The 23,720-nt window shown below is 43.3% G+C and overlaps 2 protein-coding genes across 2 annotated transcripts in view; both read left to right on the top strand.

Moving 5' to 3' along the window:
- Positions 1-10,481, top strand: part of SALL4 (spalt like transcription factor 4) — a 14,020-nt gene extending 3,539 nt beyond the window's left edge. Inside the window, exons 2-4 of the mRNA XM_009274060.1 lie at positions 4,911-7,445; positions 8,079-8,386; positions 9,448-10,481. Of these exons, the coding sequence (XP_009272335.1) occupies positions 4,911-7,445; positions 8,079-8,386; positions 9,448-9,870 (3,266 nt within the window). The 3' untranslated portion in view covers positions 9,871-10,481. The remainder of the gene's footprint in view (positions 1-4,910; positions 7,446-8,078; positions 8,387-9,447) is intronic.
- Positions 10,482-20,088: 9,607 nt separating this feature from the next.
- The window catches only part of ATP9A (ATPase phospholipid transporting 9A (putative)), a 64,226-nt gene continuing 60,594 nt past the window's right edge, over positions 20,089-23,720 (top strand). Inside the window, exons 1-2 of the mRNA XM_009274083.1 lie at positions 20,089-20,099; positions 21,796-21,967. Of these exons, the coding sequence (XP_009272358.1) occupies positions 20,089-20,099; positions 21,796-21,967 (183 nt within the window). The remainder of the gene's footprint in view (positions 20,100-21,795; positions 21,968-23,720) is intronic.

The following is a 23,720-nucleotide window of genomic DNA, read 5'->3' on the forward strand; positions in this document are numbered from 1 at the left end:
CGGTTCCCCGCACGGGCCGGGCAGAGCCCCGGGGCCGGGGCGGGCAGCGCAGGGCGTGAGTGCCCTCCACCGACCGGCCCCGCGCTGGCCGGCGCCGGGACGCGTGCTGCTGAAGGCTCCGGCTGCGCGCCTCGGCAGGTAACCTCGCAGACATTTTATAAAGGGGTTTCTCACGGCATCCTCGAACTCGGGGGTTTTTTTGAAGCCCGTTGAAACGACTTCAGGAGGCGGATGGTGCGGGGAGCGGGGGCCGTGTCCTCCGTTTGAAGCCGGTGCCTCTGAGCGTAACTTTTCCTGCGTGTTTTAACACTTTTTTTTTTTTTGCTCCTCAGAACGTTTTTGCACCATCGTTGATTCTGTCCTTGGCCGAATATTTCTCTTTAATAGGTGGATAATCAAAAGGGTGAATCAGTAGGTAGATAATAAAAAAATTAAAGCCTTGAGAGAGAACCTGAAAGCACGTGAAATCCTAATTGTTAGGTGTAACACGTTTCTGGCTCATTCTTGGGTAGAAAAATGGCGCTGGTAAATTCATTGTAGAAAACATCAAGGCCTTTGGAATATTTCTGTAAGTAAGCAGTCACGTATTTGGCTTACTCAAGAAAGTGATTTTTGTCATAGTTACAGTTAAAGAAAATGCTTTAAATGGTGTTTTATAGTGAGTGAAGAAGGGAAATTTTGGACAGTTTAAAGTTCTTGGAGGTCCTAGCTTTTCAGCTGGGAACAGGGAAAAAAAAATCAGGGAAGCACGATGCCCAAGAGCAACAGGGAACTGGTGGCAGAAGTTTTTACATCTAGGACTGGAGTGGATACTTGCTAATCCTGCATGAGTTAATTTTAACTGGGGAAGTCCATGATTATGTTAATGTTAAAGTAAAAATAGTTGATCAAGTATAGTCTGTGGAAAAAGTAAGCTCACCAAAGGTATTAAGCTCTTGGGGGAGGAAAAAAAGGGGGGGAAGCTTGAGCTCTGACCATTTCCTCCCAATTCAAGTGAAATATAATTTTACCACAGTTTGGGGGGGGAAAAAGCCACTAATAGAAAACAACATACTTTTTTACCTCTCTTACTGGTTCCCTTAAAAAAAAAAAAAAAAAAATCGAGCTGTGTGGATTTTATCAGGCTTCCTTCTTCCTTACCGCCTTGTATCGAGCTGTGTGGATTTTATCAGGCTTCCTTGTCGATGACCGCCTTGTCCTACACAATAGTGGATTTTTTCCATCCATTTGCCAGTGATTCAATCTACCCCCCCTGCTGGGTTTACTGCATTCTTCTAACTTATTGGATAACTAGATGCTGAGAGATAACATTCCTGAAATTCGGGGGTGGGGAGATAAAAAAAACAGTAGAAGTCCTATCCCTGGGAAGCCTTTGGAGAGGGTTAAGCGAAGTGCACAAGCAATTGTTGTGGCTCTCTGCTCCTCGGTAAATCCTCGTACAGTATGTGGACAGAGCTGGCTGCACAGGGAGGCTTCCTTGCGGAGAAAACCCACGTTTTTAGACCTTTGAGTTCATGTCAGTGATAACTGCTCCGGGGGGGAGGGCAGGGCAGGGCAGGCAGCCCGGGGGTTTGGGTAAATGAGGTGCTCTGATTGCAGGCACTTGGTGCTCCTTCGAGGCTGGGGAGAGGATGTACCTAGAAATCAAGATGAAGTTTCAGAAAAGCTGTTGGGTTTTCAGTAACAGTAAATTGCTCCTTTGTTATTCCAGCTACTACGCAATAACCAAGCGTAGTGCTTCTACTGACTGTATCTTAAAAACACGCTTTTTGAGATAGGGGAAGCTATTATACTCACTTTTTCTAAGGTGGAAGGGAAAATAAGGCATAACTCTTCCCTACTTGTCATGCAGCAAGTCGGTACAAGCTGGGAATTGAATTTATTTGGAGTCCTGAGCTAGTGCCTTACTGTCAGACAGGGGAACTGGAAACTAAACTGTGTGACAGTGGCAGCGAGAGCAGGGGACAGGGGCATGGCTGCTAACCTGCCTGCTGCTGCCGCCGAACACAGGTGCCTTCGATTTACTGGAGTTTCTTTCTCTGAGGTGGCAACTGGTGCTTAGGACCAGAAAAGTTCCCTCTGGAACTCCTCAGAATTGTGAAATGTAGGAGCATAGGCTGTGCTGCAGTTTGGAAAAGGAGGCTTTGAATTTAGCGTGGTCTTATCAATGGGGAAAAAAAATTGAAGGAACTATCAATGGAAGGGAGATAAATGATCAGATGCTTTGAAGCAGTTAAAGTTTAAGGACTTGTCTAGACGTAGTTATCCTGGAATATCTCCTTGGGGGTGGGCAACAGTCTTTCATGCGGACATTTCTATTCCACTTGAAACATTTTGCATGGCCACTGCGGAGGTGTAAACTGCAGCGTGAAATGCATGTGCTCACGGAGGAGACACTGTGGAAGGAAGAGCTTTGTGCCTTCTAAAGTAAAACCTACGGTTATTTTGCAACACGGGGAAACTGTATAGTTGGGCCTGGGGGACTGGACTGTTAAAGCCCTAAACGCTGAAGGATTTGGAAAAGAAGTTTTGATGTTTCAGCCTATTCTGTGAAATACCTGTTGGATGGATGGAAATAGTTAGGAAAGTAGTCAAGACCTCTCGAGTCAGTGTACAGAGTAGTTATGGAAGCTTCTTGTCTTTTTTCAACACCAGTGCTTTCTTTCCCATTGTATCTGCTCAGACTCTTGCAAAGATGAGCTTAAAAAAATCCATTCTTGGCCTCAGTTGACCCTATTTATTGACCAAGTTCTGAATCATGTACTACTTGTACTTGTCTGCAGACTAGATTTCGCTGTATATTTTTCCATAGAGTTAAACCAACTTTAGAGGCATCAATTTAATGATATTTGGGGTGGGAAATGTATGCTAGAACTATGCTTTTACTCTTGTTTCCTCCACTTGTGGAAGTTGTTTGGGCTGAAGGAGGGGGGAGGAAAAGTGTTTAATTCTCCCTGTTTAGATATGAGGGATCCAACCAGTTTTGATCATAGCTGTGCTGAGAATACCTTTCCTCCCTGTTCAAGAACTTGTGACCCTGAAGTGTACGTGATTAACAGAATCGCATACATAAAGATTTGGATTTACTGCTTTGCAGACCATAGCATAACAGGCCTCTGATACTTGCATTTTTTAATTGATCAAGCTGTTTGTTTGGGTTTTTTTAAAAAAAACCTTTTACATACACTTGCCATCATTCAACATTAAACAGTTGAAGTTTGATATGTTGAATATACATGTAATACCCTTGTTAACCCAACAAATGTCAAGGTTTGCAATATCTTCCCTTACAGAGCTTTTACGCTACCCCGAAACAGTAAGTCAACGTGCTCGAGTTGTTGCTTGGACATGCTTCCCCTCCACCCTGCCATGTACAGGATATACACATGTATCAGATGTGTGGTTCAGTTACACCTTTAAAATGAAAGCCGCAAATAGCTCCTGTGCTTGCAGTCTTCGGTTCCCCTTGTAAAATGGTGTGGGCTAGTAACGTGGAACCGGAGGAGCCCTGAGATGAATTGCTGGATTCTGAGAAGAGTCTTCTGAATAGAAGAGATCTCATAATACAAATTCTCAGTTGTGGTTGAGGTCTGCAGTGTGCCCTGCTGGGTGTGGGGGGGCGAGGTACTTGGTTACTGCACCCTTGGCACCCATCAAAATTGGACCAATTAATGTGAGTTACAGGACATTTCACCTGATGGGGGCTGTAATACATCTGCAGTCCTTCCCGCTTCCCCCTCAGCTGCATGAGCCTCAAGTTTTACCTCCTGAATATTCCTGCCTCCTGTGCCCCATGTGCTCGCCCACCTTGAGCTGGGTTTGAGTTTGTTGTTTGAAGGACTGCTAGACTGAGCAAAAACATCCTGTTTTGATCGCCCACCTCGAGCTGGGTTTGAGTTTGAAGGATTGCTAGACTGAGCAAAAACATCCTGTTTTGGTTTAGAATTTCTCTCAGCCTCTCTTCCCGTTCTGATATTTCCCTGAATTTTTTTTTTGTCTGTGTGCAAATTATGTTCAGTCTAATCTGTGGGGCAGTGGTGGAGGAAGGGTAGGAGTGGACTTGCAGACCAGCTTCGCTTTCCCTCCCCCTCCCTAAAAGTGGGTGATTTGCGGATGCAGCTAAACACCCTGTCCTGAGCGGGTCTGAAACGACTTCGTGTGTTTTGCAAGCAGGACTTGTTGCATCGCTCTCTAATAATCATCAGGATCAGTGTAGGCTCATACCTACGTGTGGGGTTCTGTAAGTTAATCATCTTTTCTTTACTACTGTGGCTTTTTAGAGGTTGTTTTTTATGTGAGTGTGCTTTTGAAGTATTTAAAAGCTAATACTGGACTTACTTTTGCTTTTGTCAGCCCTCTTCGGTAGTAATTACTTCCATAATGGTGGAGTGAAAGTCGTTTAATAGATCAGTTTACAATTAAGAACTGCTCTGACGTTCCCATGCTAACAATCTTATGTGAATTTCTGAGAGATGCTTAACAAAGAATTATAAACTGAAGTACAAACACAAAATAAGCTTATGTGATGTTTTGCTCAGCATTACAATGCTTTCTCTGTCTTCCTTGGGTCGTGTTCCTTTTAAGCTGTTTTGCAGGTGCTAGCTGCCTTGCTGCACTGTTCCCTTTTTACCTGTATAAAAGGGATTTGCGATAAACCTCTTTCCATTGAGCCTTGTGAGATTCCTTTTATATTGTTGTTTTTATTGAAAACAGAACTGACATGCAGATTTCTTTGGGGCTGCAAATGACTTAGCAGCAAAACAAAGAGCAGGACTTCAGATCCATCTGCAAACTTGATTCCGGTGTCTTGTATCTTTAACTTGCAATTCAGGTGAAGTTGGTGATCTTAAGAACAGGAAATACTCAGTCTAAATCTAGCTATTAATAATGTGACTTTTTTTTATTTTAAGGGAGTCCACAAGACGTCCCAGGTGACGGAGATGGTGAAATGAGTTCCAAAAGGTGCCGCACGGAGGAAACTAAAATCTGTGAGAAATGCTGTGCAGAATTCTTTGATCTCTCTGAGTTCCTTGAGCATAAGAAAAATTGCACTAAAAATCCACCTGTTCTAATCATGAACGACAGTGAGGGAACAGTACCCCCTGAAAGCTTCTCTGAAGCTTCTCTAGGGAGCTTTCCAAGTGATCGAATGGATAGCAGGACACGCAAGGACATTCAGGCAAAGGGCTGCACTGGTTCTATGGAAAAGAGAGAAGGAAAAATGGATGCTGAATCAGTAGGAGGAATGTACCTGAAAATAGAACCCCCCGTCACGCCTGCGGCTACTGGGCTAAGCTATCTACCAAAATCCAAAGTACCAAACACTAATGTGACTTTGCAGACGATACGTGGCACTAAAGTGGCTGTGAACCAGCGGACCTCCGATGCCATCTCTTCCTCCGCAGCCAGTTTTAATGCTATCCCCATGATCCTGGAGCAGCTCGTGTGTTTGCAGCAGCAGCAACTCCAGCAAATTCAGTTGACGGAGCAGATTCGCATTCAGATTGCCATGATGGCTCCCCATGCCCTGCATCCTTCTATAGCAGCTGCTACTGATCCACTAAAAGCTCTGGGCGCTCACATGTCTCAGCAGCTGTCGGCTGCTGTTGCTTTAATCGGACAAAAAGCTGGAAGCCAGAGCCTATCACTGGAATCCTTGAAGCAAGGAAAACTACCTCATTCTAACACTGGCGTTGCAGCCGCCAGCTCGCTGGCTGCTGGGCTTTCCTCCTCCTTCCCCTTGAAGCCAGAGGCAAGCAGAAGCCTCCCTGGCTCCATTTCTCGGTTCCCGAATCCTTTGCTACCTCAGTCCTCCAACTCTGTCATCTTCCAAAATCCACTTTCGGCCGTTTCTTCTGTAATAGATTCCTCAAAGAAGGGGAAGGGAAAACCTCCCAACATTAGCGTGTCTGAAAGCAAGCCGAATGCAGAAGAGCCATTCTTCAAACACAAGTGTAAATTCTGCGGCAAGGTCTTCGGCAATGACAGTGCCCTGCAGATTCACCTCCGTTCCCACACTGGTGAAAGACCCTACAAGTGTAACATTTGTGGTAACCGCTTTACAACCAAAGGAAACCTTAAAGTGCATTTTCAGCGTCACAAAGACAAATACCCCCACATAAAGATGAATCCTTACCCGGTTCCTGAGCACCTGGACAATGTTCCCACTAGCACTGGAATCCCGTATGGGATGTCTGTGCCACTGGATGAGTCCAACCTAATTGTGGATAGCAAACCTCTCCTAACAACTCTGCCTACCTCTGCGGCCACCAGTGCACCTCAGATCGCCTCCAACCTAGCAGGCATTAAGGAGTCTCTGCCCAGTACATTCTCAAGTGACCTGCAGTCAAGGCCTTCTCCAGAAAGTGAGGGTGGCTCTTCCTCATCAGGGGCGGTTGGTCATGAATCAGGAACAGAGCAGAGCTTGAGTTCACCACAAGCTACCTGCAGTGTGAGCATCTTCCACGTAAGTGGGTCAAACGAGCAAGGCTCAGAAACATCAAAGCTTCAGCAACTGGTTGAAAATATCGATAAATCCACTGCTGACCCCAACGAGTGCCTGATCTGTCACAGAGTGCTGAGCTGCCAGAGTTCACTCAAAATGCATTATCGTACTCACACTGGAGAGAGGCCATTCAAGTGTAAAATCTGTGGCCGTGCCTTCTCCACTAAAGGGAATCTTAAAACTCATTATGGTGTCCACCGGGCCAATACTCCTTTGAAGATGCAACATTCGTGTCCTATTTGCCAGAAGAAGTTTACAAATGCAGTTGTGTTGCAGCAGCATATCCGCATGCATATGGGGGGACAAATACCGAATACACCAATGCCGGAAAACGCCTGTGACAATACTGATGTGGATCCTACTGTGGCTGAGAAGAACGGAGACATCAGTCGCCCAGACGAGACTGTGGAAAGCATAGAGATGGAAGAAGACCTGGACTCTCAGGATGGCCCTAGGAGTTCTTCAAAACCTCCTACTCCGTATGATGCACAATCAGAATCGCCAGCCACGGCAGCCACCTTCTCTGGTATCGCAGCACTGGAGAATCAAATGAAGATAGTCAACTCTGCTTTGAACTTGCAGCGGCAAAGCAGCTTGAAGTCTAGTGACAATGGCTCAGCAGAAAGTGATGGCATGACAAATGATTCGTCTTCTGTGGCAGGAGATCCAGATTATCAGAATGGCAGGAGTCCTGCTGCCTCTGAGTCTGCATCGCTCCAGGCTCTGTCCCCAGCCAACAGCCAAGCTGAGAGCGTAAGGTCAAAGTCACCTAGCTTCAACAATCAAGAAGATACAGGCACAGGAAATAAATCGGAGGGTCCTGAGAACACCTCTGCAGAAATGGAAGGGGTCGTCGGTGCTTTGGATTTAACTTACGGCAATATTGGTCGAAAGGTCATTAAAGAAGAACCTGGGTTACACTTTGCAAATGGAGAATATGGTGAGTAATAGGAAATGCTGGCAATAACTTGGGGTAGGGTAGTAGGACTGGAGGAAATCCAGCTTAAAAAGGACCAACAGGAATCAAAACCTCCTCAGCTTTCCCCTCTTCCTTCTTTATCAGGATAGGGACATATGCCCTGTAAAGTTTTCCTGACTCAGTCTCAAAATTCAACAAAATTCAAAGAATTAAGTGCTGTCATCTCCTGCAAGGGGTAGCATAGAGGTCCTTAAAATAAATAGAGGCTGTGCACTTACTATCTTTCATGGGCTCACCTGATACCTCCCTATAGCTCTCTAAAGATACATGTTTGTGTTTTGTGGAAAACTGCTTAACCCAAGAATGTGACATTAAAACTCTGGAATCTTCTATGGGGTTTTCGAGCTCTTTAGCATTGAGGCTAATGTTGATCTAAATTTGACCTGAAAGTGAGACTTTCTAACTCCAAAAATAGGGATGAACTGATTTCTTCCAGAGCAACCTAGCGAGCGTAATAGCAGCCCTACCATGTGTCTTTGGAGGGCTTTTCGGGCAGGCTCTTCAGGCACATGCAAGGCCTCTGGTATCTTAGCCAGATTTAAGCTTGGAAGCAGAAGGAGGTTGGGATAAACGTTATCTTTGCTTTCTTTCCAGGTCGAAGTAGTATTCCAGCTGCTTTTGTTAGAGCCCCACCAGCCCTCATAAAAATGGAGATGCCCAGTGAGCGTCCCATTAGCACTAGCCATTTCATTGGCCCACCAGCTCTCTCCCCTGGTGTTGCCCCTCTCCTTGTGCCACGACCGAAATTCTGCCGTCCCGCCAAACAGCACATCTGCACTACATGTGGGAAGAACTTCTCCTCTGCCAGTGCCCTTCAGATTCATGAACGGACCCATACTGGTGAAAAGCCATTTGCCTGCACCATCTGTGGGAGAGCCTTTACAACAAAAGGAAACCTGAAGGTAAGTCGGCTCTTATGTTGTGATCCCCTTTGTTGGGGAAAGTCATACCAGAGAGGGAAGGACTATTGCTAATATTCATTCTGCCTTTGGGGACAACTTTTAGTTCCTCAAAAGGTTATCTTTGACTTTTGTCTCTCCTTCCTGAGTTTCTTCACACAACTTGCTAAACAGTGTACTGAGATCACTCGCAGAAGTCTTTGCTACTGTCCTTGACTTTCCTGTTTGGATGGTAGGGAAGGCTTAGCCCGTACTAAGCAGATCGTTTTCTTTTCATTTGGATGTGTCAAGACATAAACATTTCATAGACTGAATGCTAAAAAATGATGCCTACAGAATACATGCATTACACTGCACTGCTTGAAACACCATGCAGGATGAGGAGGGATAAAACTGAGAGGATAATCCTGAGGTGGCACAAAGTACTTGGGGATTGTATCTAAGCACTTGCCGAAGAAGTGCTGCAAGTCTGTCCTTATTGTCAGATTAATCCATTTGCCCTGTAAGGGACTCGCAGCTCCCTCACTCGCACAGAGGCTTCTCACTTCCCATGAGAACCTCTTCAAGCTCTTCAGTCCTCTTGCATAAATGCTGATGGGGAGGGAAAATACTCTGCAGTTTGTGACCAGTCACTTGCTGGAAGCACTAGCAGTATGTTTGTGGTGTGGAAGATTTTAGCTTAGGTGTAACCTCTCTTCCAAATCCGTTGGTGAGTTTTTTTTGCATTAACTAGTATTTTTTTTCAATATAGTCTGTTCACAGCAAATAATGTGGCTTTTATTTTTTGGGGGGGAGAGGGACATCTTTGCCAACACCACTTACAGTAAGCACTTCAGCAGTAAACTCCAGAGACCCGTGGTGATGTCAGGCAGTAGAATGACTATCATACACATGCCAGGAAGAGAACGAAGACAAGAACTAGCCAGTTTAAATCCTTACCTGAATGCAGATGGAGCATACATGACTTCTTTTGAGCAACTTGGCTGTAAGCAAAGTAGAACTTGGGTATACCGTAACAGAACTGCAGTATTAACGATTCTCTTTACTTTTGTCCCCTCTGGAAGGTCCATGTAGGAACTCACATGTGGAATAACTCTGCCAGGCGGGGAAGAAGGCTTTCGATTGATAACCCCATGGCTCTGCTGGGGAATGATCCCAAGAAGGTATCTGAAATGTTTCCAAAGGATATAATGCCTCCTTCAGTGAGCATTGACCCCACGGTATGGAATCAGTATGCAGCGGTACTCAGCAATGGCATAGCAATGAAGACTAACGAGATCTCGGTGATCCAGAGCGGTGGCTTACCTACCCTTCCAGTCACCATTGGGGGTGGTTCGGCAATAAATACTGCTACGGTCTCCAAAATAGATGGGACCCAGTCTGGGACTGGTTCTGATACGGAGAAGGCCGGTGGTGCTGCTGCAGACAATGTGCCAAAACACCAGTTCCCTCACTTCATGGAGGAGAACAAAATTGCTGTTAGTTAAAAACTCTAGTGAAGTTGGCGTACAGAAAGAACAAATATATATATACACAAACATATATTTTTAAGAGATTCCACTTCAGCCTCCTATTTTCCTATTGACGTGCAAATGATTTTATGGTTGTCTTTGTAAGAGTTGCCCAGAGTACAATCATGATATTGCTTTGCAAATAGTAAATAATAAAGAATAGGATTTCCTTCTATTTGGAAAGATGCGGGTCTTGCAAAGTAGTTCTTACGTGTGACTTTAATGTGTACAGCCTTACAGAAGTTTCTACAACTTGAAATTCCAAAGGTTAGAATATTTACCTCTTTGTTTAGAGTGAAATACTTGGGGGTTTTGAATAGAGTGGAAACAACCTACTGTTGATGGAAAAGCTTCTATTTACTGATGAGAAATGAAAACTATTAATGCGGGTAAATATCCTAGAATGTCTGCCACCCTCTTAGAAATAGTTTTTCTGTTTGGATTTTTGGCTCTGTGTGGTTTCTGAATGTACTTTTTACTATAATGGCTATAAAAACTACAAAAATTTTTTTTAATTCCTTTTTTGCCTCAAAAGTTCTATGAAAAGGAAGTTGCTGTTTTTCTTTAATCACTGCTCCTAAGGAATTAAGTAAATATCCTAGAATGTCTGCCACCCTCTTAGAAATAGTTTTTCTGTTTGGATTTTTGGCTCTGTGTGGTTTCTGAATGTACTTTTTACTATAATGGCTATAAAAACTACAAAAATTTTTTTTAATTCCTTTTTTGCCTCAAAAGTTCTATGAAAAGGAAGTTGCTGTTTTTCTTTAATCACTGCTCCTAAGGAATTAATTCTCTGTATTGTTGACTGCTGCTTATTTAATACTACTACTAGGACAGTCCTTCAAGTATAGTGCCAAAACGCCTACTTCCAAAGATGTGCAGTTTTTCCTAATGTTTTATTTCAATACCGAGAGCCCCAAACAAGCATGGGTGGGTATTTATATTCTTTTTTTTTTTTTCCTCTCTTGAAAGGGAAGACTTGCCTTGGGAAGTCAGGTCTAAAAGCTCTGCAAGGAATCTCGGGTGACTGTTGCAATTAGGCATGGGAACTGGTTTCCTTAGCAAGAGACTTTTTTTTTTTTCATTTGGGTAATTTAGAAGATCAGTCTGTGTAAACCTGTATTTAAATATGAAGTATTCATGCTTAGGTTAAATGTTTTGTGGGTTTTTGGATGGCATTCCTACTCTGGTCATTAAGTTTCTTGGTGGTCTGTGAACTTGCATTCTACCAAAATGGTAATTAATGATCCATGTGTATTGTATGAAGGTTGCTGGGATAGTCATCTGGATTCTAAGTTATCTACCTCATTTTTTCCTTTTGTAGTTGTAGTGTCTATTTTTCTATTAATGACCACTGTAATGAACTGAGATTCAAGCAGATGCTTCCATGCACTATCTGAAACCAAAACCTGATGTATTAGTGGAAGTACCTGAAGACTTACTGGACTGACCTTTCACTATTCCTCTAATGTCTGCTGGAACTGTATGTGTAATGGGATCTAAACCAGACTGGAAAGTGAGCATTTGGTATGGAAGGACTGAACGATGGAAAGAAGCCGAGTTGTTGACTGCAGGAAATCTTCAAGTCCAGTCTCCATTGTGGAAGGCCCCAAAAATGCGGATTACCAAAAGTTTGTGTAATGTTGTTGCACCTGATTCTTGCTTATGATCTCTGTATGCCGAGTTGTGCCTTTCCTGCTGGACTTGTAAGTAAGAACATACCAGTACCTGTTTACACTGTAAAATGGATATTGTTACATAGACCATGCAAAAGGCATCCCAATTGTCAAGTTTCTGCATTGTGAATGTATGACTTTTAAGAACTCTGTAGTTTTGAGTATCTACTGATGCGTTTCTGTTGACATTTTGAGAATAAATTTTGGGATGGCTTTTTCACACTTAGTGCTTAAATTTTTCTGACAAAGCATTTGTCTCCTGAAGAGCAAGTTCAATAGGCTGCATGCTGTCTCACTCCAGCGACTCTTTAAATCCATCATCTAGGGTTATGCTTTAGTTTGTTACTTAAAACAACAGAAACTAGGTAGCAGCGGAGTCGTCTCTAGATCAGTTTCTTGGGAACGGTTGGGGTTTGATGTAGGGATTGGTACTTGCCAGGGATGTTGATTTCCACACTAAAATAGAATGGCAGTAGTATGTGCAGTAATTCCTGTACTGTGATCGCCCTAGAAAGGGAAAGGAATACTAAGTTACGAAATTGCCAGTGCCTGAAGATGCTGGCTGTATAGAAAAATGATAAATAACTTCCCCTAAAGAGCAAAGGAAAACAGAGTTCTGAAAACAGCCCTGATACAATGGAAAAGCGTTGAGATTCTGATACTCGCAGCCTGAACTAGCAAAAGTATTTTGCACTTTGGAGGTAACAGTGGAGGAAAATGGTGCAGAACCAGTGTACCCTTAAGGTGCACCCTTCCAGCATTGGTGCTGCCCGATCATGGTGCCCCTTGCATGAGGCTCATACTTGGGAGTGGGGAGACAAAAAAAAAAAAAAAAAAGAAAGGAAATACTTGTTCTCTAGCCTCTACCACACGCTCTGGAGGAATGAAAAAAGAAGCGGGGCGGGGGGGCAGGACCAGGTGTGAGGTGGTCCGGGAAGGTGGGTAAAATAAACATAGGAGCAGAAGGAGAGGTAACAACACATGGTGGATATGTGGGAAGGTAGAAAGCATGCAACACTTACCTAGTCTACACAGAGCATGCAGTTGTTTAAAAGCAGCATTATAGTTCCAGGAAGCAAAATATTTGGTGTAAGAAGATGACATGACCCTTCTCTGCTCAGGGAAACCAAGGGATTGTAATCTGAACCACAATGGATGAGTATAGCAAGAGGTCTCTCAGTGGTGATAAGTAAAAATAAACTGTACACTCATGCTAGTGTGGATGCTGTTCTCAACCACTGAGTTTATAACCTGCTTTGAGAACAGTGTTGCTCTGGGTGCCTGGATGGGCTTGCTGCCAGAGCTGCTGCTCTGTCCCTTCAAACTTTGGGCTAGATTTCTGGCTGGTTCCTTACACTGGTGGTGCTGGGCACCCCATGCGGGACGTGCTGCCTGTGTGGGACTAACTGCAGCAGCACTAGGAGCAGTATGGTGTGAAAGAGGAGGTGTTGGATTTACAGGGGAGGTGGATCACACCTAAAGACCTGCCCTAACTGTGAAATCTGCTCTCTAGCACGGGCCAACTGTGGGTATTGTGCAGAAGTGGCCTGGCTTCAAAAGAACCTGTGATAACAAGCCTGCTCTCTACTGATAGCTCGATACCAAGTGGTATCAGGATGCCATCAAAATGTCAGCAGCAGGAGGAAACGAGCAGTTTTGCTAGCAGGAAGCCGACAAAACCTGCTGTCCCAGGGCTTTGCACCTTGGTAGTATCTGTTGCTGTCTCCTCATCCAAACAGCTCCTGAGGTTTGGGGTCTCTCTCTCTCAAATGTAGACTCTGAGCCTGTCTCATGAGGGCTGAGCTCACATTACAGCTTCACCTCAAAAAGTGCCAAGCTGTGGGGCTCTGACTGCCTTTTTATGACCATCTATAAAAATGTAATTATGTATTTAGACCTCTGCCTTCTTTAACTGTATTGGTCAACAGGTTGGAAATTAAGGGGAGATGAGGAGGGAGGAGGAGTTTATTAAAGCATGAGCTCTGGTCTAGGAATAAAACGTTGGGAAACTGCTGGAAAACCAGGACAACAAGAGGTTTTGGCAAATAGTTGTACAATCTTCTGCAGCATAGGGTTGCTTGAGGGAATCGGGTAGATGCAGCTAGGGCCTGCCTTGGCCGGGCGGACAGCAGTGAAAACGAAACTATGTGACTTGGCACAGTGACACTGCAAGGCTTTACTCTCCAGGCCACGGTGTCAAGCTCTCGCTGTGCCCAAAGCTGTATCTCACAGCTCAGTGACAAGGCAGCTCCAGGCTGGAGCGTAGCAGGAACCCTAGCTAAGCCGCTGTGGGCAAGTCATGGATCTTATCACAAAACTTGAACGGGTAGGACCTATCAGACCACTGTCCCCACAGCAGAAAGCAGGCTGTGCCATAGGGATATTTCTGCTGGAAGTAGCTGGAGGGGGAGACTGTTTCCAAAGCAAGCAGAACTGGGAATTAGCTGCTCTCCTGTGTACAAGAGCTGAACCAACACCTTCTAAACTCAGTGTGGTGGAACTCCCTGCACTGGCAAGTGTACAGTTTACAGTAACATTGCATCTTAACAATTAAAAAAGACAGCTGATTCTCTTCTTCCCTATGCTGATGTAAATTAGGAACAAGTTTACCGAAGCTAATATAGCTACATCGGTGTGAGAGCAGAAGTGAGCATGGTATGTGCGCTGTCTCTGCTCATTAGCTTATCTTCTTGCCTAAAGGACTCTCTTGTTCTTGTTATTTCTTCCTTTGCTCATTGCATAGAGGATTTGCCCAGGCTGTTGCTTTTGTGTAAGTAGCATGTTTGCTTGCATGAGCTAAGGTAAAGGCTGGCTTACTTAAAATGTTAAATTTTAACTTAAAAGTTGCATTGCTTTAAAAAAAAAAAAAAAAAAAAAAAAAAAAAAAAAAAAAAAAAAAAAAAAAAAAAAAAAAAAAAAAAAAAAAAAAAAAAAAAAAAAAAAAAAAAAAAAAAAAGGAAAAAAGTGCATTAGGTTTACGTTAATGTATTAGCTCTATTCCTCTAAAGAAACATTTCTCTTGACCTACCCTTTCTGTTCAAATCCAAAAAGTCAATGGGAACTTTGAGGAGTGAGTTTGAAAATCATGTATATAATCAGCTCTCTGGGCTGAGCTCAGTGAGGCTGATTGCTGTTCCAACCGCTGGCAGCGAGGAGGTGGGAGCCTTCCCGGGGCTGCCGATAAACACAACGTGGAGCAAAGCGTAAATGACCATTGAGCTTGGATCTGCAGAGGAGAAAGGACCCAGCTGAGGTGCTTGAGCTGGTGGGATGGTGGAGAGAGGCTGAAACAAAGGGAAAGGGATGAGTATTGCATTAATTTTTTATTTTTCCTGTTGAAAGCCATTGTGCTTACTGCAGGGTTTGCAGTACATTTGGAATCAGAAAAGATGATGGCTTTTGTTTGCAAAATAACAGCTTAGGCAGAAAGCCGCCTTAGAGTCTGTGTGATCCCATGAGGTTACTGCTGCCATGCTGAGGCTTTCTCTGTCTCTTTTTGTGTTGCGTGCTCAGATGAGAGGGCTCTTCTCTGTGTGCGCTTCCCATAGCCTCCCCGCTCACGCTCACCGGTGAGTGCTCTACATTAGTGTTGTATGGGTGAGCACTGGACTCGCGTGTGTTTGACTTCAGCTCACATTCATCACTGACCTAGAAAAGCATATGTCATTGCACAGCCACAGCAGGACAGGAAACGTAACTCAGAAGCAGAGAAAAGAACCAGCAATTACACACTCCTGCCTATTATCATATTATCTATTTCGTTATCATATCGTCTATTTTCTGCACTTTGAGTTAATTGCTTATAAAGGGCAGTGGTTTTTGCGACATTTTGACTGCTGTTAATACCACTGATACTCAAAGCTGTCTGATTTATTGGAAAGCATGCTTTTTAATGCTATTATAACTGAATCATGTGCCGGACATCCCAGCCAATCTAAAGCAGCATCCCTCTCCTTTCAAACTTCTTTATTAGCCTCTCTGGTTGTCACGTCTTGCAGTCCAAAGATTAACCTCTCTGATTCAATTACTTCATGCAGAAAATGTCTTGATTCAGAATGAGAACAGGTGCATCTCATCGTGTGCCTTATTTTCCAATACTTGGTTTAGGCAAAATCCAGGTATTACTAAAGGTTTGTGTAGAAGTGTCTCTCTAAAGAAAACGAAAAAAAACAAATCAAGTAAAATTCACAGTACCTAGTGCTATTTTTTATATTTTTTTTTTTTTTTTTTTAAAGTCAAACATAGAATCTAAATATATGGAGGAAAAGCAGAGGTACTGTCCATAATGTCAACACAATACCTAGAACTACAAGAGCAAAAGGGAAGAACAGGGTGAAATACAAAGGCCACAACCTCGAACGGCAATGGGCACCAGTGCAGGGTCAGGCATACAAATCCACTCTTGCAGTGTTTGAATCTCTTTAGCAGTGGAGTGCGGTCACAGCTTCTGTAGGCTTGGAAGCATGAAAGCCATCTCTGCTGAAAATACGCTGTCAAACTGATGGTCGCTAAGGGACTGCTGGAGCAGGAGGGAAAGCTGAAGAAGCTGAAGCCTGTTTGCCTGCAGGGAGGTGTTCCCCAGCTCCTCTCCAATGCCGGAGGCTGGCTTTGGTGGGCAGATACTGCACCTGAGCACTCATGGTAGGTCAGGACCCCTCTGGGTTCCTTCTCAGTCTGGTTAAGCAGGACACATTGAACAGCACGAACAAAGCTTTTTTAAAAACAGTTTGATAATTGTGTAGAGATGTTTCTATGCTTTTGCTTACATAGGTTTAGCGGCAAATATGATTCAGAGCATAAATAAGATACCATTTTTATTAATAATGATCTTGTCTATACTTCAATCAGCTCATTTAAGCTTTCAAATAAAAAAAAAAAACAACAAAAACCCAAACAAAAAAACCAAAACAAACTGAGCTGACCAAAAGTCAAAGCACCCGGTTCATGAAACCATGAGAATGTGAGGGCCAGGTGCACAAAACATGGTGTGTTGTGAACAGAAAGGTGATGCAGGAGGAATATATGGGGTAAATAACTACCTGACAAATAAACTGTATTCTTAGTGTAGTAATATAGAATCTGTCCCAAAACCTTTTATGCATATTATCTTCCTAGCTCCTCAATGGCTTTGCAGTCCTATATACATGATGACAGAGGATGCTTTTAAATCAAGTTAACTGAATTGGCTTAGCAGCCCTTTACAGTCCTGTAGATCCACTTTGCAAAGTTTGTTTTAGAAAAATTTGTCTCCATGCAGTCTATATGTTCAGAATACCAAACGTAATTATTTTAATTTTTTTTTTTTGGACACACTGGTTGTTTCTGTGAAACCAGTTTGATTACTTAGGTCCTTAAAGTTCAGCACACATTCAGGTGATTTGCTGATTTAGGGTACCTAAATCTCTGTACGTATTAAAAGTACTCCACCCCTCTCAGCTCATGATGTCCAGATTTTGAAAAAATCAAATTTCCTCATTATCTATTCCTCTGTTCCCCCATCAATTCTCTCAGTCTTAACTGACAAAACAACCACTTTATGTAGGTGGGGGTTTTTTGGCAAAATTTGCAAATATAAAATGTGTAGGAAATACCAATTTATTCTCAGTTTATAGCTTTACACACATTTTTATCACACCCACAGGATGTGTAACACAGAAACAAAAATCAGTATGGTGAGAATTTATAATACAGTTACAGCTAATAGCAAAATCATTTCAAGAGCTAACAAAATAAAAATGTGAGTTTATTTGTCTAGAAAGCTGCACCTTTTTCTTTCTTCATTTCTTATATTTGACAGCTGTCCTAGATGAATGTCAGTTTGACTGTTATTGTTTTGAAAATTAGGGACTGAAGGGTTGTTTTCTTCTTCATCTGCAACATATAATTGTGCGAGGAAGAAAAAGATCCTATACAAATAGTACACTTCCTCAGATCAACATGAGCAGTATCTGCTCTGAAACTTCATTATGAGAATGCCAAATGTTCTCTCAATAACAGAGCCTATGGCAGTATGAGCTTTATTGTAGTTTCCCTTAGCAAGTGTTGATGGATTTATGGAGGGCTTCATTAAATATAGGCTTAAAGGATATCCGCTATCGCCCACTTGTCAAAAGAAAAAAATAATATCAAAGCCATTCGTGCAGATCAGAGATGCAGGTGTTAACAGTGCATTATAATCTGGTAGTGTTTAACTTGCCAATTAATTGCAGTAGTCTTGTCTGAGTTCAGACACTTAAAAGATAAATTTAAAAGATGAATGCATCTTGCGTAGGCTTAGGGCACATGTATAATGATACCATATTGCTAATGATTCTTGCTTCGGCAACCCGGTTCATGTTTGCATTTCTCTTACTGAAACGCTCCTTCCTAGCAATGACTCTGCATGCGTGCGGCCGCTAAGTCCCAGGAATGGGCAGCTTTGGCACATTTGCTCGTATTTTGAGGGATTGAATGTCATAGTCCGAGCCTATTTCAGTACTACCTGGAGAAAGAGTGATGTTTCACAGCGGCAAACCTGCCTATTTCCTTGTCATTTGTGGGAGTGAGTCAGTAGCATGGGGAAATAACGTGGCATACGAGGCTGCCTGCTGCACGGTTACTGCATGACTGCAAGTTTTCAAGCCCTTAGCAACCAAATCTCTACTCTTGCACACTCGCCTTCCTTACAAATAGTGCAGCTGCAAACACAGCTCTGAAACAAAGCTCAAAATACCATGTGCAATGGGCTACATTTTCAAACAAAGAAGGTGCACCCTGGTATTTGTAAAACATGCACTTAATGAAATCAGATAATAACAGGTACAAAGAATAATGTCACGACCTGAATTGCCTGTGGAATCATAAACATTTTGTGCAACCAGTTACACACCTATAGTCTGAGCCACCTCTTTAGATGGCAGAATTATCTATAATTGGATACTCATGTTTAGGGGAAAAAAAAATGAATAAACGAAGTAAACAAAAGCAAATGTAGTTCCAAAATTGAATTAATCTTCCAGCCTATAAAAAGTCAAACAGAATACTATTATTCTGACCTTCTACAGTGTTCATCAGGCAAAAACACTGGAGTCCTATGCATAAAAAAATTATTTATTTAGTAGCACAACTGAAATGGAAGAAAATTTATAGCACATTGTGCTAAATAGGTAATGAGTACAATTTGCAAGTGCATTGTCGAAACCACCATCCATTGTTTGAGTGGGAAACTGGCACGAGGACTTGCTCCTTGGAGGAATATAGGCACACCCCCAAAATACGGTTTATTTACATGTTCTTTAATCAGTGGAGCTTAGAGACCTGGATGCATTTGAGGATCAGTGAAACACATTGAAAGGCATCACCTGTGGGTGAGAAGCTGGTGTCACAGGCAGAGAGGAGGAGGCACAGCCGGGGAGACGAGGGGGTGGCGGTGCTCTGTAACACAGAGGTGCAATGGAGAAGTGGGGGAGAAAGGCAAAAAAGATACGGCAGGAAGGCTTGCTTCCAAAACACCGGGAGCCACTACGGTAAAGGCTCATGGACATAGAAATTTCTGGTTTGATTTAGGCACACCCTGCCAGCCAGTCATGTCCATAGGCTGTGCTTTGCCAGATTGAGCTTTCACTTGTCTTTGCAAGCTTGAATGGCAGACCACAAGAGACTCGCGACTATTCAGTGCATAAAACATAATCCTACTTGCAAAACAAGTGTGCTTGCACTGCCTGCTCTGGGAAAAGATATTAAATCATTCCAATCAACAACCTGGTAGTTTTGTAAAATGCTTCGCGTTAAAAATGGGGGCTCAACCTTGGACTTGCCAATAAACAATTTCTGGTTTTGAAATGGGATCTATAATGTGCAGTGATGAAAACACTGACAGCGTCTGATAAACTCTCCCTACAGGACAGCCTCAGGGGAGGTCAAGCGGTCCAGAATTGGTTCTGTGACAAATCATTTTGGGGGCGGGGGGAATAAAACACTGTTTATTGTGGTGTTAATTTAATCATCCAGGCAAAAAAAGTCCTGGGAGAAAAAACATAGATAATGATTTAAAATTATGAAAAATAAATTAGCTCCTTTTAATTAGCGGTTGTGCGGTATGAATTCTGCAGCTTGCAGGGCTCCTTCGTGAGCCTCCAGTTCTGTGCTCACAAAAAATTGAGCATCAGAAGAACAAGCCACTGGCACCAGAAAAAACAAAATAGGTTTTATATCACTTGATTTAACGAATCTAACTTCTCATTCTGAGGCTGGAGGTTTTCCTTTGGGCATTCCTTCTCAAGAGGCAAATGAAAATCAAAGGCTTGGAAATCAGGGGAGCGCATACCTGCTGTGAACAGTGAGATCACATGTAAAATCTTTATAGCAAAGCTAATGCTGTGCAAGAAGTATGTCAACGAGTGGGTTTAGCCCATTGGGCTACAGCCTGGTCTAGATCTTTCGTAGTGATTTTCTAACTAAAAATCAAAAGCATTACAATACAAGGCAGAAAATTAGAGTGCCTGTAAGGGAGGCTTTTAAAGTTTGTTTGAATCCCGAGATGCTGCGGGAGTAAGTCCGCAGGCTGCAGTATCACTGTCGCTTGATTTCTACCACTGTTGGCCACATTCATTACCCCTGATTATGCAGACACATGTAAACCTGGCTGTGCATCCCTTCGCTCCTCTTTCAGGATTATTGGAATTGAGAGTCACTGTACGACAGTCAGTTGTTTCTCCTCCCATGTTCTTGGATGGCAGAATTGGGTAACGTGCAGAAATTGAGGGAAGTTTAGCTGCTCTATATAAAGGAGGGATGTAATTCATTTCTGTCTGAAACACAAAGATACCAAGGGCCAAAATGTGGTGCTTAAAAGAATGTTGGCTGTGTTAAAATTCAGTGCCACTTCCACCTCAAAGCAAATAACAGTGACATTTGATAAGTTTTACTGTAGTTACAGGTAGAGCCTCGAGGCTGGAGGCTAGGATTATCATTTCAGCCAGTTACAGCATTAGGCTGGTGTTTTTGTGGCAATGGTGTTATCACTTGTGACAGTTTTGGTCAAGTACAACATCCTGTTTAGGTTCTTCAGTTGCTCCTTTTATTAAATTATCATTTGAAGTGAATTCTATCATCATATCTTTTATCTCATTTAAAAAAAAAGCTGCAGTTGGATATGAGAAAAAAATTGAGAAAATATGTTTCATGATCTGAAATATTTGTGGGAGGAGAAGGGATTTCTATTTCTACTTCAATTGTCCCCATGAGTGGATAAGAACAGTAGATTGAGAAGTAAAAAATTAAAACATGGTATTACTATATTGAAATACAGTCTAGAAGTCAGTTCTACAAACAGTTGAAGTAATAAGACTGCCCTAGTTAGAATGGCATTGAAAATATCTACCCAAACATTCTTAGTATGGGTGCCTGAAACTGGTGTAACTATTAATTATGTTGCTGAAACGTCCTCATTACAAAATGTCAGGATGACTCTGCCTCAGCCGTAAAGAAAAAAATTAAATGAGAGTTGCAGTTTTTGTGCTGGTGTAATCTATAGTGTAACCTGAGCTAGAACGCAGTGAGGGCAGGAAAGAAGAGAGCTACCCAGAAACTCTGATGCGACTCGCTCTTCTTTGCTCTTTTCTTTTTTTACACACATTTTTTGTTTTTCTTGTTTTTAATAGTCTTCATATTTCACTGGGAAAGTACTGACTATTATTTAAGATTACCTTGAGCTCATTTTAAGATATTTGCAAACATCTCGCATCTTAAAAAAAGAGTCAGTTTGGTACATGCTACTTTTTACTATGTTAAAACAAACGGTGATTTTGAACTTACACTCGGGCTTACCCACTCATTCTCTGCTCTTGGTCATTGTGATTGTGGTATTTTAGTTCTGCAGAACCATGAGCAGTTTAGATTGACTGTGCAGGCAGACGAGATCTGGCAGCCCAGGATTGCAGGCAGCTGTAGGGAGTAGCTACAACAACTGAATGAGGCACACGTTGTAAGCGGTCTCAATACAGCTGCATGTGTAAGTAGGCACGGTGAGTCTTTGCTTAGTGAACATTTCCAAGTAGGTTATTTGTTAAATGAAGGATTTTGCTGACTGTTTGCAAAGGGATGAGAAATAAGCTGGCTGTGCGCTAGAAAGAGGTTCAGATTTTGTGGTGACCGGGACTGCAGTGTAAGATGCTGAGATGGATATGTAGAACTGACTATTTCATGTGATCCTTATCTGCACTGGGCATTTCCTCCATCTGTATAGGTGCACCGGTATAAATCTTGGTGGTTTCAAACAGGAAGAAGCTACGCTGGCACGAATGACAGCCTACAGCAGGTTTGCTGCCCTCACTGGTGTGGCTATGCAGGTGGCAGGAGCAAACTTAGAAGGGCAATGCCCACAGCGGCTAGAACACTCTTACCAAAATGGTAACTGGGTACTATCAGCACCCACAGGCACCTGCCCGCAACAACCACGGTTGCAGCTACTGCTCAGTGCAGGCAAGGCTTCAGTTACAGAATATGTCTAACACCCATGTTATGATTCCCCTCGAGGCGAATCCAGCTTGAAGAAGCTCCCGGCGCAAGCCCGTGCCCTCCTGAGGCTGCGGCACTCTGGCTGGTGCTGCTTGGCTGTTCGCAGGCTGTGCTCGGCATCCAGCTCCTAATGGGATTTGATTGAAATAAATAAATAAAGGCACTCTCCCAGACAGATGTTTTTTGTAAAACCAGTCCCTTTGCAGAGCTGATTTAGAGCACAGACACACAGAGAGGAAAGTGTTACAGGGGAATGGCGAAGCAGGAGGAAGTGATTTGAAAGGGGTGGGGGCTGGATCCCCACCGGGCAGCTGTGACACTGTGACACTGGGCCATCGCCTAACTAGTTACACAATCTGAAGCAATTTTTTTCTTTGTTACTATTACTGACATTTTCTCAGTCACTTATTGGTTTTCTACACTGACTTTAGCCAAGCTTCCACCAGGCTATCAGCAGAGTTTCTGGTGGCTGACCAGATACCATCAACCCTGTCAGACTTCCCTATTTGTGGTTTTCTAGACATAATTTAACATTTCACATTTTAAGAAGGATGTCTTATATGAATATTTGTCTTGATCAATTTTTTTCATGGTAGTATCACTAGGAAAGTGTACTTCATTTGAATAGGACCATTGCAGTACCAGTTTCTAATCCTCCTTATGAAATACATCTTTGCCACTGGGAATTTTGTTTTTCATGTTTGAATGAAGACTAAGGTCAACAGCATTAAAGGTACATGGGCTGGAGGTGAGCAGGGTGTGTGGTTCTTAAAGGATTCCTTTGCTTTCTTGTTTATGGCAAAGAAGAACATGAAGACACAGAGATAGCAGGAGGAAAATGCAGTGGAGGTAGAAGAGTTGGAGTGAAGCAAGATGAGTGAATGGAGAAGAGAGAACAAGTGTCAAAGACACACTGGGCAGAGTTTGGCTGGGACAGGAATATGAAGCAACTGGTGGGAAAGACTATGGTGGCATCCAGGAACACTGTCTGATAAAATACAAAGTTTATCAGGCCAAGCACATATCTCAGCTTCTGTAGCCCCGTCCTTTATTGGAATCTGATTTGTATACTTAGTTTTAATGAAGATTTAGTCACTGTGATTGTAAAGAAAAGCTTGAAGTCATAAACAGAACAGAAATGCTGGAGCGATTTGTGCCTAAATTTGCAGAGGAAATTTGAATCAGGATCCAGACACAAGCATTGCCAGGAGTGGGTGAAGGTCACCGAGCAAGAAGGGTGCGAGCAGCAGCACCGTAAAGCACAGCCCTGTAACGTGAGTGGTGGGATGGTATAAAGAAGGGGAGATAGAACTTGCACCTCCACGCTGGCTGCAAAAGGCTGAGGACACACGGCATGTGGCATGGGCCTTTCGCCTGAGGTGAAAGACAGGAGGCCACGGGTGCGGAGGCGGTGGGTGTAGAAGGCCAATGGTGCCGGTATGGCAGCGCTGAGCCCCCAAGAGCAACCCGGGTGGGAAACAGAGACGGGGTGCACGGGGCACCGAGGGGAAGGGGCAGGCTGGAGCGCGGGGAGGGCAGCGGGCGCTGGCAGCCCGGCAGGACTCGGCCCGGTGCCCCAGGTGCAGGGTTGAAGGCAGAGCAGGTGCCGGCCAGCCGGGGGGCAGACGGCAGGGCAGGGCAGGGCAGGGCTGG

This window comes from Aptenodytes forsteri, unplaced genomic scaffold, assembly GCF_000699145.1.
Source record: "Aptenodytes forsteri isolate BGI_AS27 unplaced genomic scaffold, ASM69914v1 Scaffold159, whole genome shotgun sequence".
NCBI classification, from domain to species: domain Eukaryota; kingdom Metazoa; phylum Chordata; class Aves; order Sphenisciformes; family Spheniscidae; genus Aptenodytes; species Aptenodytes forsteri.